Source organism: Pteropus medius, unplaced genomic scaffold, assembly GCF_902729225.1.
Source record: "Pteropus medius unplaced genomic scaffold, Ma_sr-lr_union100, whole genome shotgun sequence".
NCBI lineage: Eukaryota > Metazoa > Chordata > Mammalia > Chiroptera > Pteropodidae > Pteropus > Pteropus medius.
Window position 1 is genome coordinate 3,365,942 of NW_024342466.1, and position 24,343 is coordinate 3,390,284.

Consider the following 24,343-nt stretch of genomic DNA (forward strand, 5'->3'; position numbering starts at 1 on the left):
GACACGGGAGCTGCCCACGCGGTTCTGCCGGCCGTGGACTGGGCCGTCTTCACCCAACTGTTTTCCTCAGAACGAACGCCGGACAGACGGCTGCTCCAACTTGGAGAGACAGGAGACCTTTCTCAAAGATGCACAAGGCAGGCCGGTCCCCTCAAGGGAAACCCGACGGGAGTGGCGGCCAGCGACGTGGTCTGGGCCAGCGACTGCAGGATGGACCGTGCCGGGACCTGGAAGGCCCACGAACCCTCATGCCTGGACGGGTCCTGCGTGGCCGGTGCCGAGTTCTGGTGCGGTGCCCGGTGAGAACACCCACGATGATCCGGAAGGGCCGTCGCTTCCCCGGCCCCGCGGCTGTGCGGGGCGGGTGTTCCTCACGCGCTTCGACTAACCGGCCGCCGGAGACCACGCGGGAGCAGCCGTGGGACGCGGCCGATCGCTGTTCTAATTCACAACCGTTTTCAATTTCTCGGCTGCAAGCGCCGACGTGGCCCATGCTGACAGGAAGGTTCGTCCGCGCTTCGGTCACTTTCCAGAGTGTAAGGTGCTCGGGAGACCCAAATGGCTGGGAACCTGAACGGCTTTCACAGGTGTGGGACGTGTCCTTTTGACTCGACAGTGAGTGACAGAACAGGGTCCACTCTTTCTGCCCGGACGGCAGCCGTGCTCCTGCCCGGTCACCTCCCACCTATCCACAGGGGATGTCGTGGTGGCCGACCCTTCCCCGCCCCTGAGATCTCCTGGCAGGGCCCCTTCCAGGAGCCACCTGTGCCGCGTCCCCACTGACCTTCAGCTCCCCTGTGGCCACTCTGAACACCAGCTCCACCACGCAGCCCACGGCCAGGCGGGCGGCCCCCGACGAGTGCACCTCGTTCCATATGGTGTCGCTGTCCACCTGCGAAAACAACACTCCGGAGTGAGACCCCGGCCCCGGAACCCTGGCCTGGAGCCTTCTCGCCAGCCACGCCGCGTCTGTCAGACCCTCCCAAAGACCACCTAGCGGCGACGCGCCCGCGTTTCCGCCCCCTCCTGGGGCGTCGTCTCCCCTGACCGACAGAACTGAAGCTAAGCAACGACGTCACGGTCACTCGTCAGTTCCGTCCAACGACGACCGCAGGGACGGCAACGGTCAGCAAAGCCAAACAAAGCAGAAGTGAGGTGTGTGGCCCCCCAGTTAAGGCTTTGCTTTGTGCTGCACGTCATCAGAAGCACCAGGCATTTGGCAGACGTGGCACAGGATGGAGGCCTGGGGACGGGGGAGGACGGTCAGGGTCCCTGGGGACGGACGAGGACGGTCAGGGTCCCTGGGGCGCTCTGCCCACCAGTGGCTCTGCTGCCAACAGAAATGTGTGTGGCGCACGCAGCTGGAGCCTCCCTTTCTGTGCGGTTCACTTAGGGACGTCGAGGTTTTCTTAAGCCCCAGCTAGTGTGGGACAAAGACGGCAGAGACGTCAGCCATGAGTTACGTGAGGAGCTTGTCTTCTCAAGGGAGCCGGGGGCGCATCTGAGGTTCAGGATGAAGCATGCAGCCCCTGGACGCCAGATCAAGGAAACCGAGCTGCTCTCCCCAGGTGTGGGGACACCGGTGCCTCGGCCACACACCCTGGGGACTTAAGGTGCCCTGCTTAGGGGCGCCCCAGCCCCGTGAAGGTTCTGGGAAGCTGTGCGGCAGCTCGATGGTCACCTCTAACAGTGTCTGCCGAGCCTGCTGCCCACCCCTAAAAGCTCCCCCAGCACCGACCGCCTCGGGCCTCTGGAGGCGGGGCCCGGCCAGCTGCGCACAGGCAGGTGCTGCCGCCAAGCGCAGGTGTGTCCAGGTGCGCACAGGCTCCTGCCCACTTGACACTGACCGTTGTGTGGGGAGGATGGACGACTCAGCGAGACAGAGAGACGTTTGTGGGGGCCCAGGCCTTGCCTGAGTGCTGTCGCCACAGCGGTCACGCTATCGGGGTGACCACGCCGCTATGCTCTAGTTTCCAGGCGTCGAAACACCCTGGCTTTGCCGCTGCCCACTCCCCACAGCATCAGTGCCCAGCTTTCAAGGCCGGCTTCTGTCCTGAGTGATGCTGGCCGCACGGCCGTCCCCCACCTGCTCATTCACACAGAACGTCCCTGAGCTGGAGAATCATTAACTCGAAGGTGACAACGCTCAAGTGAGAGTTGGAGGGGACGCCATCAGCTGCCCTTGCTGTCCATGATGACAACGTCCTAGGCTGCACCCCTGAGGACCGAACGCAGTTTGGGCAAAACCACTCAGATTACTTCTCCTCTAAGCACGACGATTTGGGTTTTGGGGCCAAACAGCCAGCGCAGGGAGGGAAAACGAGCTAGGACTCCACGTGCTCCGCAGGGTCTTTGTGCTCTGCCCTCGTCCTGTGCTCCCAGGGTCCCGTGACATCCTGCCTGAGCGAGGGACAGACTCCCAGCCCCACTGTGGGGTCCCCAGAGAGCCCAACAAGACCTCGCCCTGCTTCAGGGCCTAAGTCCCTCGGCTGCTGGCCACCAGCGCCTCGTGGGCCAGCCTGGGATGGTCCGGTTGGCGTCCCAAGCTCTGGAAATGGGAGGCCCCAGTGAGGGAGCGTGGCGGGGGCGGCTGCCCTGCCCAGGGCAGGACGCAGGGAAGAGCCGCTGGCCCACGGTGGAGCCAGGATGTGGAGACCCGGACGGGTCTGGGCCGGGGGGGCTCTTCAGGAGCTGTGGGTGCAGGTGCAGTGCCCGGGCACCCACAGGTGCTGGCGGGTCACCTCGTCCTTGTCGGGCAGCCCCAGAACCGCCAGGTATGCGAAGCTGCTCCTTCCGTCCGGTTTGAAGAGGCGAAGCACGAGCTCGCATGGCGAAGGAAGGACGAGCTACGCCCCTGCACAACGACGTCACTCCAGGAGACGTGCACAGCCCGTCCCCACCACGCCACCCCACAGGTGGGTCCCCGCGCTTCGGCTCCTGGGGCCCACTCTGCTTCCTGAAGACCCCCGGGGCTGGGGGGGCCCCAGCGACACAGCCGTCCAGGGCTCCGTGGGAGCCCCTGCTCCCTGCGGGGGGCTGGAGAAGACCATGCAGAGAGGACGGCCTCCGCGGACACCTTGCCACCCCGCTCTGCCCCGGCCGAGAGCGTTCCGTGCCCAGACGTGTGGCGAGCGTGGTCAGCCTTCGGGCTCGGGCGAGGTGTGCGGCGCGGGGGCCACCTGGCTGGAGGCCACAGACCTGAGCTCCCACTTAGCTTTCATTAGCAAATTATAAATCCCGCCCTGCATGGCACAGGCTGCAGGGCACTGTGAATCCAAACCTTTTCAAGTCTGGCCACACATTTGCCCAGAATTAAGGGACTGCAGCCTACTCAAAACCCAGAGTGAAACCGCCCCAGGAAGGCTTGGCGGTAGGAGAGTCAGTGCCGTTCATTCCCTTTCTGACGGGATGATTTTCAAAGCAGCAGATTTTTTAAGGCTCAGGAAGAAAACAATTTTGTTTCATTTCTGTAACAGAATCCAGACCTCGGGCTCCAGCCTGCGATCGGTAACGACACACACGCCGGGCCACTGGGCAGCTCTGGCCACGGCGGCTGTGTTGTCCACGCGTTCGGTCTGGAGCCCAGCACAGCGGCTGCATCTCTGGGGTCGCGGGGCCCGCACGGCCAGCAGGCTGCGGTTCCTCACCCGAGTCAGGGCTGGGGTCGGGGAGGCCCGCGTGCAGGACACCAGTCTGCTAAGCGTCTGCCTGGCCAGATCTGCTTCAAAGCACCGTTGCATTGGGAGCAGTGAACGTAACCGGCAGTTACCAGCTTCACGGGGCCGGGAGAGGCCAGGCTCCCACATGCAGAGCCTCACCCGAGGCTGGGGCTGAAGTCAGAGCCGGTCGGCATGCACCCCACCTGGTGGTGTGTTCGTGGCCCGCATTGGGGTGCGCCAACGGCTGCTCCCCTGCAAGGCGGCCAGCCGCACAGCTGACCCCGTCTCTCAGAGCGAGCTGTGGGGACCAGACAACCCTCCTGTGGAAGGTGTCCGAGTACAGCCATCAGCCGCTTACAAACTCCTGGGCCTTTGAAGCCACACGTGTGAGTGGCCGGCCACCCCGGCCTGGACTCCATTATGGAAAATGCCTGGCAGCAATTACCCGCCACAGAGAGCCGGGCAGAGGTTTCTGTGACCACCGGGGCCCGAGAACAAACAAGACGTCATGTGCACATTACAGGAACACTTACCCCAACACCACCACAGGGCAGCCGGACAAAGACGGACGTCAGCGAACCTGCAGGGACAGGGAGAGCGAGGTCAGAGGCCAAGGTCGCAGGGGGCCCTGGGAGCACCGTGGGTCCCTCGGCAGTGCTCTGGCACCGTGGAGAACGCACGAGACGCCCACCACGGGGGACAGACTGCGCCGACTGTGTGGCCCGAGGCGGGGGCCCTCGTGGGTTGCGGGTGCTGGGCCTGTAGGGCACAGCCCTGCAGAGAGCTGGCATTCTCCATGGTGACAGCCTCTCCTCGTGGGGTGGGGGAGGCGCCGCGGGTCTTCTGCTTCCAGCCCGAGCTCGGGCACCTTGCGTGAGACAGCCCCGGGCTTCTGCAGGCTGCGTCCAGTGCAAACCTCACGGCCGGCCCTGATGCCAAGTTCAGAGGCTCCTGCGGCCCGGCCCGGCCCTTCTCAACTCCCAACGGGGCAGAGGCCGGGTCAACGCCTGTGGGGCCGCGAAATGCAAGGAACTTTCCAGAATGTGGAAAAAGCATCCGAAGTCCACTGGGATGGCTGTGAAGCTGGCCGCCTGGGAAGGCCACCAGGTCCAGGACACAGAGGCACCACCCCCTCCCCCAGCGCTCAAGCCTGTCCCCTGGGGCTAAGGACAGGGTCTCCTGCTTCTGGCTCCCAGGCGAGCCCTGCCCCCCACCCCGCCCTGCTCCCTGGAGCCCCCAGGCCCCTCCAGCTAAAGGCCCACGTCCTGGGGCCCCACCGCTGCCCTCTGCCTGACCCACGCATTGGTCCCCTCGGGGTGCTCAGCTCCATCACTCCAGGGGCCAGAGGAAGGAGACAGGGTCCCGGGCCCAGTCTGTCATGTGGACGGCTTGCCAGTGGGGGACCTATGTGAGGACTTGGCATTCGCATGTGCCAACAAGAACGAGACCGCCACACGGCAAAGTGCCTGGTGGGGACAAGCACGATGGCACTGAGAGCTGGGAGAGCAGCCTAGTAAGCGGCCGTCGCCCACGCTGGGACCAGCCTCCGTGCTGTCTGGAGGTCTCGGCCCCGCCCTGAGTCAAAGGCCGGACGCACAGGAGGGCGGGGGGCAGCGGGCACCCAGCAGCCTCGCTCAGAAAGGGCTCGGAGGCCCAGGTCCCCCTAGAAAGGCAAGCCTGCCCTCGCTTGGATGGGGGGCTGGCCCCCACGTCCAAACAAGGCCCCTTCCTCGGGGCAGCCGTGCGTTTCGGAGTGCTCTCAGCTGTCTCTGCGTTTCTTGGGTGGTCCCAAGGGCGGGTCTGTGCCCACCTCATCCCACCAGCACGGAACTCACCGGGCGCTGAGCCACGGGGGGCGACATCTTTCTGCCGCTCTCAGCCAGTCGGCCTTGCCTCCCAGGGACATGCTCAAGTGAACTCACACTCACTGAGGCCAACACTGCGGCCCCGCCTTCCCGTCACGGTGGGGGGCCTGCTCCCCTGCACCACGCGCCGACTGCCACTGCCTGGGCCCGTGGCCCCCACCGCAGGTCCTGCAGCCACGTGCCAGCACTGGACATGTCCTAACGCCAACTAAACTGCTTCCTGATAGACCACGCGGCCTCCAGCCCTCGCACCTGAGGTGGGCTGGGGGCATGTGTGCCATGTCCTCCCTCGTGCCCTAACTGCTGGCCCACAGCGGGCAGTAAGCCAACGTGGGAGCGGATGGAGGATGGGCCAGCAGGGGAGGGGGCGCCGGCACCGTGACCACTGTGGGACGAGCTGGGGCTGCTGCAGGGCAGATGTTGGGAGGGTCAGGGTGGGCTAATGGGGCAGGGGCGAGGAGGCACGGGCCTGCTGTCCTGTAACAGACGCAGCGGCTCAATCAGGGCGCACATGCCATTCCCTAAAGCGCCTTCGGAAAGTGGCAGGGGTCCTGGGTGACATGGCCACTGCTTCTCACATCGTTGACTTTCTACCTCACAGGACACGGCACTGGGCACCTGAAGAGCCTTCTTCCAAATCAAGCATCGTATGTGTGAATTCACGTACGTGTGTGTGTACACGTGAGTGAAATAGGGCTCTAAGAGACTGGATTCTTCTGTTTTTGAAATTATAGCCAATAACGTCTACGTTAAAAGCATAAATCTTCTGATTATCTTGATTTTGAGCAGCACGATGATAAAAACGGCACGATGTATGTGTCCAGCACACACCCCTGCTGGGCGGGCAGGAGCACACAGGGCTCTGAACGGGAAAGACCCAATGGTGATGGTCCCCAAGGTCTGGCGGCAGCTCAGTGCAGCTGATCTCCTGTGTCCCCCTGCAGTGTGGGGCCACCGTCACCTGGGCAGGCCACAACCCTTCTGGCTGAGGGATGGGGCAGACACAGGATTGCCCAGGCTGGCCGTGAGTAGCTGGGAAGGCAGTGGACGTGGGGGACACACCGCCTGGCTCCTGTCACACTACTCAGCAGAGAGGTCTTCTGGGACCCTCCACCCGAGCATGGCCAGGCGCTTGTTCACGTGGTGCCCTACAGCTGCCCCGCGCTCCTCAGCCACTAGACCAGGCGGACCTTCCTTCCAGGCTACTCAGAAACCCAGTGCGGTCCCCCGCTGGCCCCCGTGGGGCCTCAAATGCTGCCCGCCTGCGATGTGGGACCTGCCCTGCAGATCACCCACCTTCCACCTTCGGGTACCCAAGCCCGGATGACTGAAGTGCAGAGGGGCCCTTGGCAGGGGGCTGACGAGCAGCCAGCCATTTGCCGCTGGACCACAAGTGTTAGGGGGACCCAAAGAGCCTTTGCCACTTAGCGGGGTGATGATGGGGCTGCACAGTGAGAAAGGGTGTGAGCCCCCCTGACTGTGCAGACTGCTCTGCGGCTTGAGGCTGTTGGCCAGTTCCCGGTGCATGTGGGAGCAGGGCGACAGGACCCACGGCTCCTCCCCTGCGAGGGAGAACGTTCCGGGCAGCGAGGCCTGCTGGAAGGAGGGCTGTCTGCAGGGTCCTGACGACTCCGGGAACCGGCGTTCTGCCCAGGCTCGTATGCCGCCCTCCGCACGCGGCCTCCTCCCTCAGCTCCTCCCGCTGACGCCACGTCCTGGTCCCCGAGGGCCCCTTTCCTCAAGGCCTTGCTTGTCCCCGGCCAACACCATCTGGTTCCTGGACATGCCCTGCACGTCTACACCTCTGCACCACAGGCGCGGGCTCCGGCCACCACGTGCCTTGTGCCCGCGGAGCCCTCACCGCCTGCCCCACAGCCAGCTGCCTCAGCCCCTCTCCATGGCTGCCGGGGTGACAGGCCTGCACCCCAAGCAGCCCCTCGCAGCTCAGAGACAGAGCTGCCTTTCTGGGGCGGGAGGAGGAATCGCACACACCAAAGGTCTCTCCGATGTTCATGTTCAGTCCACATCACTGACGCCTGCAACGGAGGGACGGAGCCCCCCGCGAGAACCAGGAACCGCGTTCCTGTCTGGCCAACTGTCCCCACGCTCTCCCTTCGGTTCCGCCCCGTGACGTGACGTAAACCATGGAGGCTGAGCTTAAAATCGAGTAACGAGGGCAGAGCCCGCCGCGGAGGCAGAGCACGAAGTGCCCTTGTGAGGCGGCTGCTCCGGGACGGACGGCAGAGGGAGCCTCTGCTCACACAGCAGCGTCGGCCCCTTTCCTGAACTTCCGGTGCTTCTCAGGGGACGAGGCGTGGGGACAGCGGGGACACCTGGAGGGGCGTGGAGCTGGCCCCGGACGTGGCAGGAGGGCGAGTGGCTCTGGATGTCCCTCTACGCTGCCCCCGTCTGGGGTTGGCAGGCCGGGGGAAGGGCAGGAGTCGTGGGGCTCCGGCAACACGGAGGCCCAGGGAGCGGCGTCTCAGTCCAGGGTGCAGACGGCCTGACGGGCGGCCACCCACAAACCCCCGCCCCTTGCCCCATGTCCTGGATGCTTCTCTGCAGGGATCAGACAGCCTCCTGGACCCACTCACCGTGCTGTGGGGACTGGTGACTGCTGTGGCCGCGTTCATGTCCCCACCCAGGTCACACATGACGACCCACGCCCACTGGGACGGAGTTGGGGGGTGACTGGTCACGAGGACGCAGCCCGCACAAATGGGGTCAGTGCCCTAAAGGGGGCCCTCCAGACACCCGCCCCTCCACCGTGGAGACGTGGCGAGGCGCCGTCCACGCACCAGGGGCCTCACTGGCCACACGCGCGGCCTTGTCCCGGCCTCCCAGAGTCCAGACGCGTGGCAGTACTTTCCGCTGCCGAGCCCCCGTCTGCGGGGTTCTGCGGGCGGCTGGAAGGGGCAGCCGGGGTGGGTCTCCCACCTGTGGCCCAGGGCGCCCGTCGGACTCTCCCTTTGCTTTGTGGGGCAAATCTCCCAGCAGCCTTGAGAGGACACGTGGAAGGGGACATGCCTGAGACCCCTTTGTTCACCCCCACACGCAGACATGCCAGGCCACACGGAGCCTTCCCCGGAGCCGACACTGCCTGGTCCCCGGGCAGACGGTGGCTGCCTCCGGGATCTCGCAGCATCTCACTGGTCCCTGCCAGTCTGAGAATCTGCAGGGTCACTCACAGGGCGGGTCCTTGCAGCCCAGAGGCGGGTCGTCTGTCCTGGGACCTGCTCCTGAGGGCTCCCAGGGACTGTCCCCATGCCTCCGCTTCCTCCGGAGCTCCCGCCCTCCGGCCCTGTGTGCAGGCACGCTGTCCCCACGCTTCCTCTCGTGGGCGGCTCCCGCCACCCTGCTCTGCTCTCTGGAGACCTCCCCTCCGGCGCCGTGTCTAGCGTCTCTCTGGACGCTCGCCCTGCCTGGCCGACTGCGCTTGTCCACGTTCCGTGGACACAACGGCCGCGCTCGGAGGGCACCGCAGCGGCTCTGTGCCCTTTACAGCCCTTGTCGCCCCAGATGCGTGTCCTCGAGCTGCTGTCTCAGGCTGGCCCCACGCCGAGCACCTTCCCAGGTCAGATAATCCGTGGTCGTCAGCCTGTGACGACGAGCGAGGACCTGTGAGCCCCTGGAGGCTCCGGGTCCAGAGCGGGCTCAGGACCCATGGGCTCCCTGGCGGGGGTCTTGGGAGGCTGTCTGGTGGGGTACCGACGTCAGCTTCCTTGGGGCTGCTTGATCCCGGAGGAGGGCTCCCCTCTACCTGCCTGGGCGGTGGAGACTGGCCAGCTGGGAGCCCGGCGGGGGGCAGGGTGGTGGAAGGCGGGCTGGATCCCTCGCCCTGCTCTCCGCCTAAGGTCTGCCCCAGCCCAGGTACACTGCGCCCTTCCTGTCCAGGGCCATGGAGTAGAGGGCGTAGGGACACAGAACCCTCTGGCCCCGTCACTTGCCCGAGCTCCTGGTCCAGGGCTCCGCGGTCTCCGTCCTGGACTGGCTGAGTTGCCGGTTCTGGTCCCCAGCACCAGCTCAGGAATCTGCTTCCTACACCTGCTGTCCCCCACGGTCCCCCCGCTGTCCAGCCTCGAGGCTGTCGGCTGCCTGCTCCTCTCTCCTCTCCCCAAGTATCACTGTTCCCATTTCTAAAGCCCTGTCAGCACAGAGCAGCCAGGCAGGGCATGGCCAGGCCAGAGCCCCACGAGCTCTGCCTTCGCTAAGGACTCTGGCCCTGCAGCCCCGGTGGCAAAGCTCAGCACCTACAGGGTGTCCCACGCAGCACGACACTCCCTGTGTGTGTGCGAGCACGGGTGAGTGCGTGCAGGGGAGTGTACACAGCTGAGCGCAGGGGCGAGTGTGTACATGGCTGAGTGCAGGGGCAAGTGTGCACAGCTGAGCACACGGCTGAGTGCAACGGTGTGTGCAGGGGTGAGTGTGTGCAGGGGCGAGTGTGTGCACAGCTGAGTGCAGCAGTGTGTGCAGGGGCGAGTGCGTGCAGGGGTGGCAGAGAATGAAGGCCGGGCTGCAGCAGGACCCCGTGAGGCTCCCGGCAGCTTAGCACAGGGCCTGGCACAGTGCAGCTCAGGCTGTCCCCGCGTCTGCCACGGAAACGAGTGGGCACTGCGCCCAGTGGCCCAGTGTCTGTTGATCACCAGACCCTCTGCCTGTTTTGGCTCAGGCCCCTGAGCCGTTGGGGCTTCTGCCCCAGGGGAAGGGCTGGGCTGGGGGTGAAGACCCATGGTCAGTGGCCGTCCCAGTTCAAGGTGGCCAGAAAGCCGGAGTGGAAATTCTGGGAAGAGCCATGCAGGGTCTGGGCTGGGAGCCCAAGGGCCACCTGTCGGCCGAGGAGACCCCCGGGCTGCAGATGCCAGAGAGCTGACCGTCAGGCCCAGCTTTCCCCACTACAGCCCGAGGCTTCTGCCCCTGAGGCCGCTTGGAGCTGCCACCCCCGCAGTGACCAGGCTCCAGGCCACCCACGTGCGCCTTAAAGTGGAGCTTACACCCGACTCGGGGCTCCCGGCACAGAGGGGTGGGGTGGGGTGTCCCACCAGCTATGGCCTCTAACTCTGGATTCGGTGGAACCAGCGTCCTCACCCGTTTTCCACCCGCCGCACTCGACACAAGGCAGGAAGCCAGCGGCCCCCGCGCATGCTGAGGCGGGATCCTCCTCCAGCCCCTCACCTCCGAGCCTGGCACGGGCACCCCGAGAAGGGCCCTCCCTGCCCTGGCCACCCAACTGCCTCATCACGGCCTCAGGAGCCAAGGGAGGGACGCGGGGCCGTCATGCGACCAGCACACGCAGGGCCGGGAATGCCTCAGGCACTAAGGGACAGGCCGCGGGGTATCTAGGAGATTCTTACTGTCCAGTTTCTGCCTGTTGAGGGGATTTGTGCCGTAGAGCAGGGCGTGAGCCTCCGAGTGCACGGTCCGTAGCTCCTCCAGGGTGGCCTTGCGTCCACGGATGCACTGTGGGGACACAATGTGACAGGCCACTCACATCTGCCCGTGTGCGGCTCCGCAAAAGGACACCGCCACCCAGGACAGTGAGCCGTGTGCAAGAGCAGAGAGTCACTGGTCACTGCAACACAAACGGCAAATGTCACCCAAGCAATGCTTAGAAAACCTCAAATGCTTCATAGGGTTTACGCTTTAATCAAAACTCAGAAAGATGTTTAAAACGGTGAGTCCAGCCTTCGACATTTCCGCCCTGTCACACAAACGAGCTGGCACCGGGCTATTCCTAGGGCGGTGGGCCTGCTCCACTCAGCTCTCTCGGGAGCTGGGCCTGCGTCCCCCAAGTGTGGCTGAGTGTCAGGAAGCAGAGCCTTCCCTTGTGCCAGGAGACACCCCAAGTGGCCCTTGATCGCTGCCTACCTGTCCGTCTGTATTTTCCTTTGGTTTAGAAATTTCTCAAATCAAGACTCCTGAGTTTTCAGATTTCCATCAGAAAATTACATAAAAATGACTATTCTTTTACTGAAAATCACTATGCTATGTTCATTCACCCTTGTAAAGGGAGGGGGAGGCCTACGAGATGAGACTAAAGTGAACAGATACACGGGGGCTTTCTGAGGGAGAGGGGACACGAGAAGACGTGAGGCCCAGGTGGCCAGGGTCCAGGGGACACTCGCGAGCGGAGGAGCACCAGCAGCTGCTCGGGACAGGACAGGTCCCTCCCCAAGGGACCCAATGACACGAGAGGTAGAGGCACAGGGAGCTGGATGCAGGCTGGCTGTGGCCGTGTCTTTGCTGGGCTGGCCCCTGGCGTAGGGGGTCACGGCTTGCGGGAAAGACCCCCCAGCTCCCTGGCCTTTGCCATGGGGCCGGCCTCCCCCACCCCCCCGGGGCTGAAGGCAGAGGGGACAGGGCTCTTCCGGGTTTTCACACCTCACCCCCCCTTGCTGTTGGCTTGTCTGGCTGAGACACTAGGGCAGAGGCCCCCGGCCTCAGGGACCCTCCTGGGGGCGAACGGAAGTGGGTAGGAAGGTCACGGGGACTTCAGATGCCCAGCGGCCCTCTGGGTGGTCCAGCGGGCGGGAGGCCAGTGGGCAGGCCGAGCTCCTCACCGCGAGTCTGCTGGGGCGATGCTGCCCCCAAGTGGCGCAGCTCCAGCCCATCCCCAAGCCCACTCGGCTCCCACCAGCCTGCTGCTGCCTCCCTAGGAAACACTTCGGACAGGAGTCTGGACCCAGCCTTTGCGCCCCTTCCCTTCTGAAAATCACGGATCACCGTGACACAGGTAAAGGTGGGGTCACGGAACAGGCTGGCTCACGGTCCTGGACGGTCCTGCATCTGGAGGGGAGGAAGGGCTCGTGGGTGGTGTCTGGACACACCGCTCCCCCTGCCACACCTGCCCTGGCCCAGGCCCAGGCAGGTTTGGCTGTGACAGACGGATGGGCAGTTTTTGTCAATTAGAGAGCACTAGCTTTCTGGGGTCCTTCCACAGAGTCCTGTCTCTAGTTTTGTGGAATTCAAAGTGTGGGGGGGACACAGCAGGTCCCAATTGGTGGGCACCTGGGGCCCAGCAACCAGGGTCCTGGAGCACGTGGGACAGGGGTGCAGGACGACAGGGGGGTGCTGGAGGGCTGGGCGCAGGACAGGGGAAGCCCTGGCCTTTTTGGAAATCGGCCCCAGGCACCTTCCAGAAGGCCAGCTGTGTACCCGCAGGTGCCGTCCTGATCCTGGCAATGGTCACGGCCCCGCCTCCCCCACTCCGCTGTCCCACAGTCCCCGGGTCCACGCGGGCGGAGCGGGCCACCCTGCCCACTGCCCTGGGCCCGGCCGCACCTCGCATTTGCTTCGTAGGCCGGTCTCCTGCAGCCGGGACCAGATGCTCTGGATCCTGCCGGCGTGCTCCGGGTGGCTGTTGGTGTTCCCGCAGGTGCACTGGTGCTTCAGCATGAGCGTGTCGTACACCAGGCCTGCAGAGGCAGACGTGGCACCGTCAGAGCGGCAGCAGCCCACGTGCCGCCACCCAGAAAACTGCCAGCTCAGCGGCAAAGCGCCACGCCCCAGAGGACAGGCTAGTGCCACGCTGACCGGCAGGGCGGATCCTGAGAGACTGAAACCCAGAACCTCAACTGGGGGACGAAGGCACGACACAGAGGCGAGGCCGAGTGCGGAACCCGGACGCGGGCGTCTGCTCCCCACCTGCCTGGCGGTCCAAGCCGCCAGCACCTTGGGACGGGGGGGTGGGGGAGGCAAGACGAAGAACGAAAGCAGGCCACCCCGGGACTCGGCGCTCTCGGGCTGTAAGCTGTGTGGCACTGACGTCGCAGAGGGCCCTGCCGACTTCCGGAAACACGAGCTTTTGGTTTGAAAATCCAAGTCGCCCGTCAGGACCGACCTCTCTATTAAGAAGTTCAGGTGGCCTGAGGACGGTCCGAGGCCGAGAAGAAAGATGAGGCTCGGACCCTGCCCCTAGGAAGAGGCCGGGATGCGCGTGGGCGCACACCACGGGGACACGCAGACAGTGCACGGGAGGCGCCCGGCGGGAGCGGGGCCCACACGCCGGGCTCGGCACCGAGGTTTGCATGTTGCGTTCCGGACCAGCGGAGAGCTGGCCCTCAGGGAGCCTTGACCATGAGAAGGTCACCTGCAGGGAGAGGACCCAGCCAGCCTCAGAACTGGCCTGGGCTCTGCTGTGGAGGAAGAGGGTGACCCCAAGACCACAGTGACCGGTGTCACGGCGACGACGATGCCGTGAAGGGGATGTACTTGGCATGTGTGGAGACGAGGCTGGAGGGGGGAGAAGGGCTGGCTCCGGGGACACCTGCGAGGAGGGGTGCCCCAGTGTCCCCGCCACAGCGCCGTCTGCGGTCACCTCGCACGCCTGGCCTCCCGGGGTCCTCACGACGGGCAGGCGGCTGGGTGCACACCCTCGGCAGCCCGGCCTCTGACAAGAAGCCTCTGCCTCCCCGTGCTCACCGGGGCGGAGGGAGGTGGCACCGTGGAGGAGCACAGCCAGTGTCGCGTGGAGCCGGGGACGGGCTGCAGGGGCGCGTGTCCACAGCAGCTTCTGCCACTGCCCGCTCAGTGCCCTGTGCGCCAGGCTAACGGGGGTCAGTCCTGAGTGGGGGGCTCCCGGTGCGCTGGCAGAACCGAGTGGGGGCGGAGGGGACCTCCGGGCCAAAGGCAGCAGGTCAGGAGCACGCAGATGCAGAAACGCACAAGCAGCACGCTGAGCTGAGTGGGCAGGAAGCAGTAGCAACACACACGCATGTAGCGTGCGCTCGTGTATACACATGTGCGTACACGGAGCACAGGCACACACGTGCCCAATTGGGCGTCTAGCAACCACCATAACCAAGCCATTCGACAAGCGTTGTGACAGAACACCTTGCTGAAATGCCCCTCAAGGGGGACACAGGGCTAGTGCCCCTTACGGGAGGGACTAGAGCACAGAGCGGTCAGAGCTGAGCGGGGGAGCCAGCAGGGACAGCACACACGACACTGGCCCGCGTGACTTGGGAACACGGCCACCATGGAGCGGGCTCGCTAACAAGCACACGGGCACGACGGGGTCCCGCACCCCGTCTGTCCACCTTGCTACGCACAGAAAGAGCGCGGCGAGACTCGACCCGAACTAGGGCCTGGCTGCCCCGGGGCGCGTGGTTAGGGACGACCGGAGACTTCCCGGCGTTTCTATCACGTTCGCTCGTTCACAACGAGCACGTGCTGTTCTGCACGCTCTTCAAAAACACCACCAAGGCAAACTCAGCAAGTGCAACAGAGGGGGGCCCGCCGGTGACGTCGGTGGTGACACCAGGCCCGTGCAGACCTCCAGACCCCCGTGGTGGGCACAGCTATGTGGACGCTGGGGCAGTGTGTCCCCGTGGAAGCGCTGCCTGCCAACTCGACGCCAGCCTGTGCCATCCTCTGGTTTCCTTTCCAAAAAAACAACGATTTCTGGATAATCACTACTAACATTTTTCTCTGTACGTGAACGATACCCGTCTTAGACCTGACAGAGAGAACCTGGGCACATTTAGATGTGACACGGGGCGAAGAGAGACATTTGGTGAGGACCGTGAAGGAAGATGAAACCCTTCTGTGTTTAATTCTTCTCAATGTCGCTGAAAAGGAGCAGTAGGTGAGAACAGTGTCCACAGCGGTCGGGCTGCCCTTCTGTCCTGGGTCGGGTGTGGCTGGGCAGGGCGCTGTCCACCGGAGCCCCCCACCAGAGCCCAGGAGAGGTGGGCGGCACCAGACAGCACAGACGGAATCGTAACCACCGGCAACAGCGGAGGAGAACAAGCAAGCGTCCGGGGCCGGCAGAGCAGTGTCCCTCAGGGTGCGTGACTATGCAGGGCGCAGGGCACACCAGCGAGGTACCTGGGCCCCACGGTCCAGGCCCTGGATGCAGGCTCAGCTCAGGAAGGGAACGAATGAGCAAGGACAGGCTCACTACCACCGCCTGGTGCCAAGCTGAGGTGCAGGAGCACGGCCAGGGCGAGCCGCCAGCCCTGGCAGCAGCCTGTCCCCAAGCCCAGCCGGCCTGACCTTCGGTCTCTGGACAGGGCGGAGGCCCCAGGCAGCCAGCCCTACACCTCATCAAACCCGGAGGCCCTACCCGCCTCCCCGCCCCTGTTACCTGTGGTGAACCGCGGTTTGGCGGGGGGCTCCTGCACGGACATGGGGAAGGTGGCAGACGCTGGGGACGACTGTGCCCGGGACAGAGGCCGGTGGCCACCGAAGGACACGGGGATGCCGGCGGCCTCCATGGAGGCCTGGAAGTTCCTCAGCTGGTGGATCCGCTGCTGTTCCAGGAGGAGCGCTTGCTGGGGAGACAGGCACTGCTGCTTCAGGCGGCCCCTCGCCGCACCCTTCTGCAGAGCTCGCCCCGCCCGCCCGCCCGCCCGCCCGCGTGCAGCGCGCAGTGCGGGAGCACACCGGGCCACTGGCCACGGACGGACACCGCAGGCCCCGGGAGCCCCCAGCCCGCCTGGTGCAGTCTGCTGTCGTCTCGGTTTTAACCAAGAGGCCTCGGTCCACGTGCCAGAAACACGGGTGGAAAAGCTCATCACACAGTGCAGCTGCTGGTGCTTCATTCACCCCTGTCCTGGCTCCTCACTCCCCACGTGCTCACTCGGGGACAGGAAGGGCTAGTGAAGCAGACAACGAATGCCATTCAGATTCCAGATGCCCAGGGCCCAGCTGGCCAGGGTGTCGGGGGCTGGGAGGGTGTGGACATACCTGTGAGGCGGTGGGGACCTGGACGCAGCCCCCAGAGCCCTACTGTGATCACCTTTCTGCAAAAACCACCAGAGTGGGAAGAAGGGACTTAAACACACACTTTCATGACAAACTGCCTTTCACAGAAACTACACGGCTGTGTGAAGAGCTGGCTTCCCTCGGTGTGCCCGGCACAGGACCCGAACGGGAAGTGCGGCCCGAAGGACCACAGGCCGGTGATGGGCAGAGCAGGGCCGGGCCCTCTCTGGGGCCCATGCAGCCAGCAGCCAGCAGCCAGCAGCCAGCACATCACAACCCTGCCCGCCTCTGGACAAGCAGTGGAGGTTCTGCAAGGCGCTGTGCTGGACGGGGGGGAAGGGGGCTGGGACCCGGGGCCACAGCAGGGGTCGGCAATGCTGGGTCTGTGGAGTGTGGGGCCACTCGGCCAGGGCACTGTGGCCCGTCCTTGCGCTGCCACCACAGGGGCAGAGGGGTCTCTGCCTGGCTCCACCCCATCGGAGGCGGAGGGAGAGCAGAGCACAGGGGAAGACGCCAGCGCTGGACGTCACGCAGGAGGCCCGAGGCCACCTCTTCCCCCCTGGGCCAACAGCCACCGTCCTCCCTGCTCTCCGGCCAGCCCCCTTCCCAGGCTGCTGCAGCACCCGACTCCAAGGGGCTCACAGCCAGCTCCACGGCCACTGAGAGCCAACGAGCTCCTCTCCCTGGTACGTGGGGCTTACGAAACAGGAAACCCCGTCTCACATTTAGGTCTGCAAATCACTACGTGCCACTGAGGTCTCCTGATGAGTTTTGCTTATCATTCTCCAAATACAGAAAACAAGCGTTTCTAATAATGGTTCGGGCTTGGAGTGCAAGACCGTTCTGCCTAAGTAAATGCCGATCGCTTTATCAGCTACGAGACACGCGCCCTAAACGTTTCCTTGAGTACGTTCCAATCTCACTCGCTACGATAAGAGATTTGCTTCCGTCATAAACGCCCAGGCCCCGCCACCCACATGGGAACGAAGCCTGTCGTGCCTGCTGCGGGGCCACACGGGACAGACACGCTTCCCCCGGTGGGAACTGCTCGTTTTCACTAAGCGTTGCTTCCACTGCTCTTCGTAGTGGTGGGTTAGGGCCCGGGGTGCTGACAAACGGGCCCGAGAAGGCAGAGCCGGGCCCCCCGGATGAGAAACAGGAAAACCCGTGCCGTCCGCAGCACCCGCTCCGCAGTGCCCAGAGGCCTCCGGAGAAACACGCGCGCGAATGCCGTGTGTCAGGGCCTTTCCGGGTGCTGCTGGGGACGCGTGCAGCGGCAGTGGGCCACAGGCCGGGCTGTGGGTGCCGAGGGGACGCCCAGTGTAGCGAGAGGAGGGGCGAGACAGGGACCCCCGCGCCAAGGTCGCCCCCCGCAGGGATCGGCGCGCACCGTTTATCGGAGGCCTGCAGCCTCCGTGGTGGCACTCGGGCTTCTGCCACAGGGCCTCTGACTCGCTGGCCAGCTGTCCTCCCGTTCAGGTGACCTGCCAGTTTCCCTTTCCACTGTGAGCTAATAAGGCACTCGGCAGATTTACTCGTCGGTCTCCCGTGGGCTTGGTCACTGTGCGTCGGCCCCCAGGAAGCTTGCTGGCTCTGGTACCTGGGACACATCGCTTTTCTGGAACTGTAGGGCTGCTCACCACTGCCTCGCTGGCCCCAGAAGGGCCCTCCCACCTTTCTGAGCAATTAACAAGGTGACTTCCCTGCCCCCAGCCCCAGGGACTGTGCTGAATGCTACCGACCGCTGGGTTTGCCAGACTCTATGGTCCACGGACCTGGGAAAAACCATCCCAAGGGAGTGTGAGTGGGCCTCGGGCTGCAGCGGGTGCACAAATGCCCAAGGTGGACGAGTGGCCAGCATCTCCTGATGCAGCTCAGGTAAGAGCCGGGAACCACGCCACCTCCCATGCCAGCCAGGGGAGCAGGCAGGCCCTGGGCAGGCGGCAGCGCCAGGGAGCGGCCCTTCAGTTTCCACTGCCCACCAGCCAGAGGGCACTGCCCTTGGGGATCCCGGGATGCTGCCTGCGGCCGCCCGCCCTCGCCGCCCCGCTGGTCACCTGTCTGAAGAGCAGCTCCTGCTCACTGGGCGGGCGCTGGCCCGGCTCCGCCTCCCGCGCCGGTCCCGCCTCCTCGCCGTCGCTCTCCGCGGGCTCCTGCTTCACCTGCACGGCCAGCGCGTGCTCGTCCCCGCGGCCCGCGCGCCGGCCCAGGCTCGGCTCGTCCAGGAGGGCCTGGTGCTCGCGCAGCTCCTCTTCCGTCTCCTCGGGGTGGCTCTCGGGCTGCCGGGCCGGCTCGCTCGGCTTCGGGATGATCTGCGGGGTGGGGGCGGGGCTGGTGTGACGCGGGGCGGCGGGCTTAGCGTCGCCCGCCCCGCATCTTGGACATGTGGTGGGCGACTCTGAGGGTGCGTCCTCGGCGGAGCCAAGGCCAGCAGGCACCAGGCGCGGGCATGTACCGCACACCGCGGGTGCCCGCGCCATTCTCCCCACCCGGGGCAGGAACGGGCCGCGTCCCGCACGCGTTTATTAGTTAGCATTTTGTGTGCCCGGCAAAAGAACAGCGATGAAGTCACAGGTGTCCACCCCACCCCCGCCTGCGCCTGGCCACGAAGCGGGGACCGACGCGTCCCTCTCTTCACACGCAGCCGCTGGGAATCTCCCACCCCAGTCCCGGACGTGTCTGGTCTGATCCCTTACCCAGGTCCCTCCCGGTGTAACCCTGTCCAGGCCGGAAGAACAGTGCTGATGCCTGTGTCTGCTCCTTCTCGGCTTCACCAGCTGCCCACGCCCCAGACCTCTCGCCCCCCCGCCCGCGTGGGCTGAGATCTCAGCACCCTGGACAGAGACAGGGGCTCAGACCTCAGGGTGAAGGACAGAGCCCCGGCTTAGAAAGCTCCCAGTACCACGAACTCCACCCTTTAGACCTCAGGCGCCAGAAGCTGTTTGCTCAAAGGGGGCGGCACAGCCCTGCCTGTGCCTCAGAGAGACCCTAAGGCTCAGACGAACTGGAGGGGGCTGGGGAGCACCGCAGGGAAGTGACACTTCGGGGCTCAGCTAGGCCTGGGTCCAGGCACAATGAAGGCGGGGCTGGGGGGCAGCGAGGGCCCCTGGCAGCTGAGGGGTGTGAGTGGAAGCCCCTGGCGTTCAGGCTGGGCGGGGAGGGCAGGTGGAGCCCAGCTCAGAGAGACTAAGGTCCAAGCACCCGGAGGACCTGTGCGATGTCCCTTGAGAAGGGCAGCCGAGTGGGGATGCAGGAGACAGGGCGTGGCTGGAAATGGCCGTCGGGAAGGACCTCGCAGACAGAAAGCTGAAGCCTCGGGCACAGAAGTTTATGCGAGGCTCTCGGAGCCAGCGTGCAGAGGCCAGGGAGGGAGCCACAGACAAAGGGACAGAGGACAAGCCAGAGGCCAGGAGAGCCAGCGTCACGCCAAGAAAGGAAGACGAGGCCAGGGAACCTGCCACCTTGGGAGGGGTGACTGAGGGGACTGGGCGGCTGCAGGCTGCAGCCAGCTCTGGGACACGCACGAGGCATGCCACGCCGAGCTCGGAGGCACCCTTCCACGGGCCCCACGGGGACAGCTGTGCCAAAGTGTCTGCACCAACCAGGTGGGAGCAGGTGTGGGGGAAGGAGGGGCGCTGTGTCGCCCACCCGAGGGAGACCCCACAGGGAGGGACCTGGAGGCCCCTCCAGCAGGCCTGGCTCCTAAGCAGCCAGTGTGTCTGCGGACGGAGCCCAGGTCCCCACACCGCAGGCCAGAGGAGAAGTGACTGAGGGGCAGAGGGCTCGGCCAGCGTCCTCCAGAACGTCCCTAAGGAAAGGGGGGGTGACGAAACGGAGGATGTCCCAGAGAGCGGAGTGGGAAAGCGCGCACCGGACAGAATCTCCACCCTCACGCGTCCCCAAGGCTTTCTACTGAACTACGGAAAAAACTTACTTTGTCATATAAGAAATCTCAGGTGCCCTTCACCTAGGCACGTGGACAGAGGACAGGGACAGGCAGAGGCCGCCCTCTCCTGTGCTGACCTACGTAAGGCCTAGCTGTGGCTCCATGACCCAGGCCAGCAGACGTGTCTGCACGCGTCTGCCGTTGTCCCAGCGACCCCGGGAACCAGCCTGGGACGTCTGCCAATACACCTGGCCTGTCTCCTCCGCCAGAGGTGTCGCTTCTTCAGTCGTCCGGGAATGTCCCCTATGGCCTCTCCTGATCCGATTCAGGTCCGGCTACAGATCAGACGTTGTGTCTGGGCGACCTGTCCGAGGCTAAGACATCCCGAGTTACTTTGTAAAGAGCCTCAGCATGGGATGAGGGTCCTCCCCTCCGGTGTCCGGGGAACATACTGCTAGGTGCTGGGGTGCCGTTAGGGACCTTCGGTGGGACGAGTGTCTGTCCCCTCTCGGTGCTGCCGGGTCACTGGTGGGGCACAGCAGTGCGGGCGAGGTCTTGGTGGGGCAGGTGCGGGGTGCCCAGTGCCACGTGTGTGCCACCTGTGGGCCGCGCTCTGCTCCTTCCCGTGCAGGGCCGGGAGGTCAGGGCCATGTGGCCACCTCACAAGTGGCCGGTCCACATCCTGCAGCGTGCTCTCCCCGCCAGGTCGACCCTCGCTCCTACAGCGGCACTCCTGGGGAGCTCCCAGAGGTCGTGGGCTGGTTCTGGCGGGCCTGGCCGGGTGGGTGGGGCTGCTGCCCTCGGAGCGGGTGGAAGGGCCTGGGGCCCGGGGAAGGAGGGAGGGCTGGCAGGTGGCGAGGGCTGGTGCAGCTCTGCCCGGAGGAACATGGCGTCGGGACAAGGAAGCGTCCCAGGGTTCTGTCCCCACCTCCTCCGTGTCCTCAGAAAATGAGGTTGTCTGAACAGAGGCCTCCAGGGGAGTCAGGACCTTCTCTCTGGGCCTCCGTGACAGAGCCCGCCTGCCTGGCAGCAGATTCCTGGAGGCTCAGGACGTGCCACTACCACGGTCCTGGAGCTCTGGGCAGGGACACCTGAGCTGCTGCCTGCTCCTGGAAGCTCACTTCACACCCCGGGGCAGAGAAGCGCCGAGTGCAGCCTTGAGACAGAGGAGACCTCAGAGGGACATCGCCGGGGCAGTGATGCAGAGCAGGCCAGGGGTCCCAGCTCGGCAGTGACGCAGGTGCTTGTGCAGCTAGCCTCCTGGGGCCAAGTGGCCCGGAGGTGGACACAGCGGCAGCAACGCTGGCAGGAGCCAGCAGCAAACGAGCCAGCACAGGCGCTGTCTTCCAGTGGCCTCTGGGCGGCAGGGTTCGGTTCCTCTTTTACCAATTAACGGGAACACACGCAGCTCCGTATTTGAGACGGCACATCTCCCAAGAGTGAGACTGGGCCCAGGGCCGGAACGAAACTGGCCAACGGTGACAGGCTCCTGGGAGCTCCCCAAGAGCGCAGCTGCAGGAGGATGGGGTGGCCTGGCGAGGAGAGAGCCCAGACTGCTGCCACGCCCACCATGAGGTCACACAGGCCATGGCCAGTTTCCAAACATAGCCTCGGGACGTGGGGGAGAAGGGAAACGCATCCGCCTCCATGGAATGCAGCCCAGCCCAGAGCTACCAAACTGAGTCTTCGCATGCGGCTCGCAGACCCCGGACTGACCGCCATCGCCAGCAAAGCCCCCTCCCCAGCTGCCGAGGGGCCTTCACACATCCCCTGGCAGGAAGAAAACCACTTCTGCGTCCACGCACACTGCCCGCCTCACATAGGCCACGCCTGTGGCCAGGCCCAGATGCTCCGGCAACACAGGGCGTCCCGGTCACCTTGGGGCTCTGAGCCTCGCTCCCCTGACGGCATGCATTCTCCAGAAAGTTCCTTCGCCCGGTGACCTTTCACTAACCACCACTGCATGCAAGGCACGGGGCACGTGCAGTGAGGCCAGCACGCGTTGAGCAGCGGCGATCACTCGGACCACGGGCCGGAGCGGCGGACAGAGCTAGCTCTGGGTCCATTTTCTGCCTTGCAGGTTTTCTTGGCTCAGTGGGGTGAACTGTCGCCTGTGGACCTAGGGAAACTACGGTGGCCACGTCGGGCAGCTGGGACGGGCTAACCCCTCCCAAGGGGTGACGCCTCTGAAGCCGCTGCACGCTAAGGCTGAGCTGAGTGAATGGCAGGCCACGCAGGAAACGCTGCCACCCCGTGCCACAGGCGCATGTGGCATTGTGGGCACGCTGCCAGGAGCTGGGCGCAAGTGCCATCAGGTCACGAGAATCAGGAACAGCCTCCTCGGAGACAGAGGCCGAACGCGGGCACCGGACGGTGCTGGACGCCCCGAGACCCAGGAGAGCAGTGTGCAAGCACGCTGGTCACCTGTCACTCCTGCCGCACGCCAGCCCCGTAAGTTAGCCAGCTTCTGAGCCGTCTGCTCGAGAACGTGCCACGTGTGAACAGGCGTCCCCCCGTCCTCAAACCTCTTAACACTAAGGTAACGGCGTGGTAAGATCGAGACGCCCAGTCGGCCTCCTAAGGATGAGCTGCGAAGTGCCTGTGACACTCGGGGTGAGCAGACTTGGCGATTCCCGTCTCGCCCACAACGAGCGCGTGTCCTTCCTGTCCCAGCGGGGCTGTTCTGGGTGGCTACCACCTCTGATGGCTCCGCGTCCGAGATGTGATTCATGCACCGAGGAGCGCACGCTGCTGATGTGTCCTTCGGCGGCTGCAGCAGAGCTGTGTGGCCACCACTGCATGTGACTGCAGGACATTTTCATCGTCTCCAAAAGCAGCGTCCTGCCCACTGGCGGTCAGCCCTCGGGCGCCTGGCACCTCCGGTCTGTGACCTGTTCCGCGCATACTCACTGGGGCGGAGCTGCGCGGTGTGCTGCGGGGCGTCCGGCCACGTGCCCTGAGCGCGGCCTCTCGTCCCACCCCCGCTGCGGCGAGCCAGGCTTCCCAGCTTCCTACGGCGCGGACGGCTCCGCCGCCTGGCGGGCCCCATCCCGGCCAGCCGTCCACCGCCGGCGGGCCCTGGCTGTTCCCACCGTCGCATGGTGGCTCCGTGCTTCACGTCCGAGGAGCCGCTGGACTGTGCTCCCAGGAGGCTGATCGCATCCCCGACACTGAAGATGCGTCACTACGAACGGCAGCGTTTGAAGCGCGACTCGGAGCTCTGCTTCCTGTTTCAATGCCAGCGACGCTCGTCCTTCCCGCTCCTTCCTGCCGAACATGGGCCTGGGCCCGACGCTCAAGACTGGAGGTCGGGGACCGCTGGGCATGGGCCTGAGCGAGCTCTCTGGGGATGACGCCATCTCACGGGCGTGCGCATGTCACTAGTGCCAGGTGACGCAGAAACGTGCTTCAGGGGCTTGGGCGGCCACAAAGCTGGGACTTTCTGACGTGGGTCGCTTTAAGAAGGTGACGCCCTTGAGGAACTCAGGAGAAACGTGTCGACCAGGTGGTTAACGCAGCGATACTGACGCTTCTGTGCACCGCCTGTCCCGCATGCCGCCAGCCCACCGGGCACGCGGGGACCGGCCCACGCCGCCTGCCCACCGGCACGCGGGGACCGGCCCGCGCCGCCTGCCCACCGGGCACGAGGGGACCGGTCCATACCACCAGCCGACCGGGCATGTGGGGACCGGCCCACGCCGCCTGCCCACTGGGCACGCGGGGACCAGCCCACGCCACCTGCCCACCGGGCACGAGGGGACCGGCCCACGCCGCCTGCCCACCAGGCACGAGGGGACTGGTCCACGCCGCCAGCCGACCGGGCACGCAGGGACTGGCCCACGCCGGCCGGTCGGCCCACAGCCCACGAATGGCTTCTGAGCACCAGCTTCCCACGAGACCCGTCCCTGCCCCGCGGAGGGAAGCCGGTCCCTGCTCCTCCGGGGTGCGCCGCCGCAGAGGCAGCGGCAGCCGGGGCACCCACCTTGCTCAGGTGCAGCTGCGGCGGCTGGAACGGCTGCTGGAAATGCTGCTTGTGCTTCTCCAGAAACTGCTGGTGCTGCTGCTGGACCACCAGCTGCTGCAGCGCCTGCGCGCTCTGGGGCAGCGGGGCCGACTGCGTGCGCCCCAGCGGCCGGTGCTGCCGCAGCTTGTGCACGGTCGGCGACACGCGGTCCGCGCCCACCAGGGGCTGCGCGTGCAGGGGCAGCGCTCCCAGGCCTGAAAGACAC

The 24,343-nt window shown here is 65.3% G+C and overlaps 1 protein-coding gene across 6 annotated transcripts in view; it reads right to left on the reverse strand.

The window, feature by feature from the left end:
- The window catches only part of HDAC4 (histone deacetylase 4), a 228,841-nt gene that overhangs the window by 28,198 nt on the left and 176,300 nt on the right, over positions 1-24,343 (reverse strand). For all 6 annotated transcript variants that reach the window (XM_039860831.1, XM_039860838.1, XM_039860842.1 and 3 more), the window contains 7 exons: positions 24,097-24,332; positions 18,286-18,540; positions 15,609-15,795; positions 12,803-12,936; positions 10,876-10,981; positions 4,193-4,239; positions 785-892 (listed from right to left, as the gene is read on the reverse strand). In XM_039860831.1, coding sequence (XP_039716765.1) covers positions 785-892; positions 4,193-4,239; positions 10,876-10,981; positions 12,803-12,936; positions 15,609-15,795; positions 18,286-18,540; positions 24,097-24,332 — 1,073 coding nt within the window. The remainder of the gene's footprint in view (positions 1-784; positions 893-4,192; positions 4,240-10,875; positions 10,982-12,802; positions 12,937-15,608; positions 15,796-18,285; positions 18,541-24,096; positions 24,333-24,343) is intronic.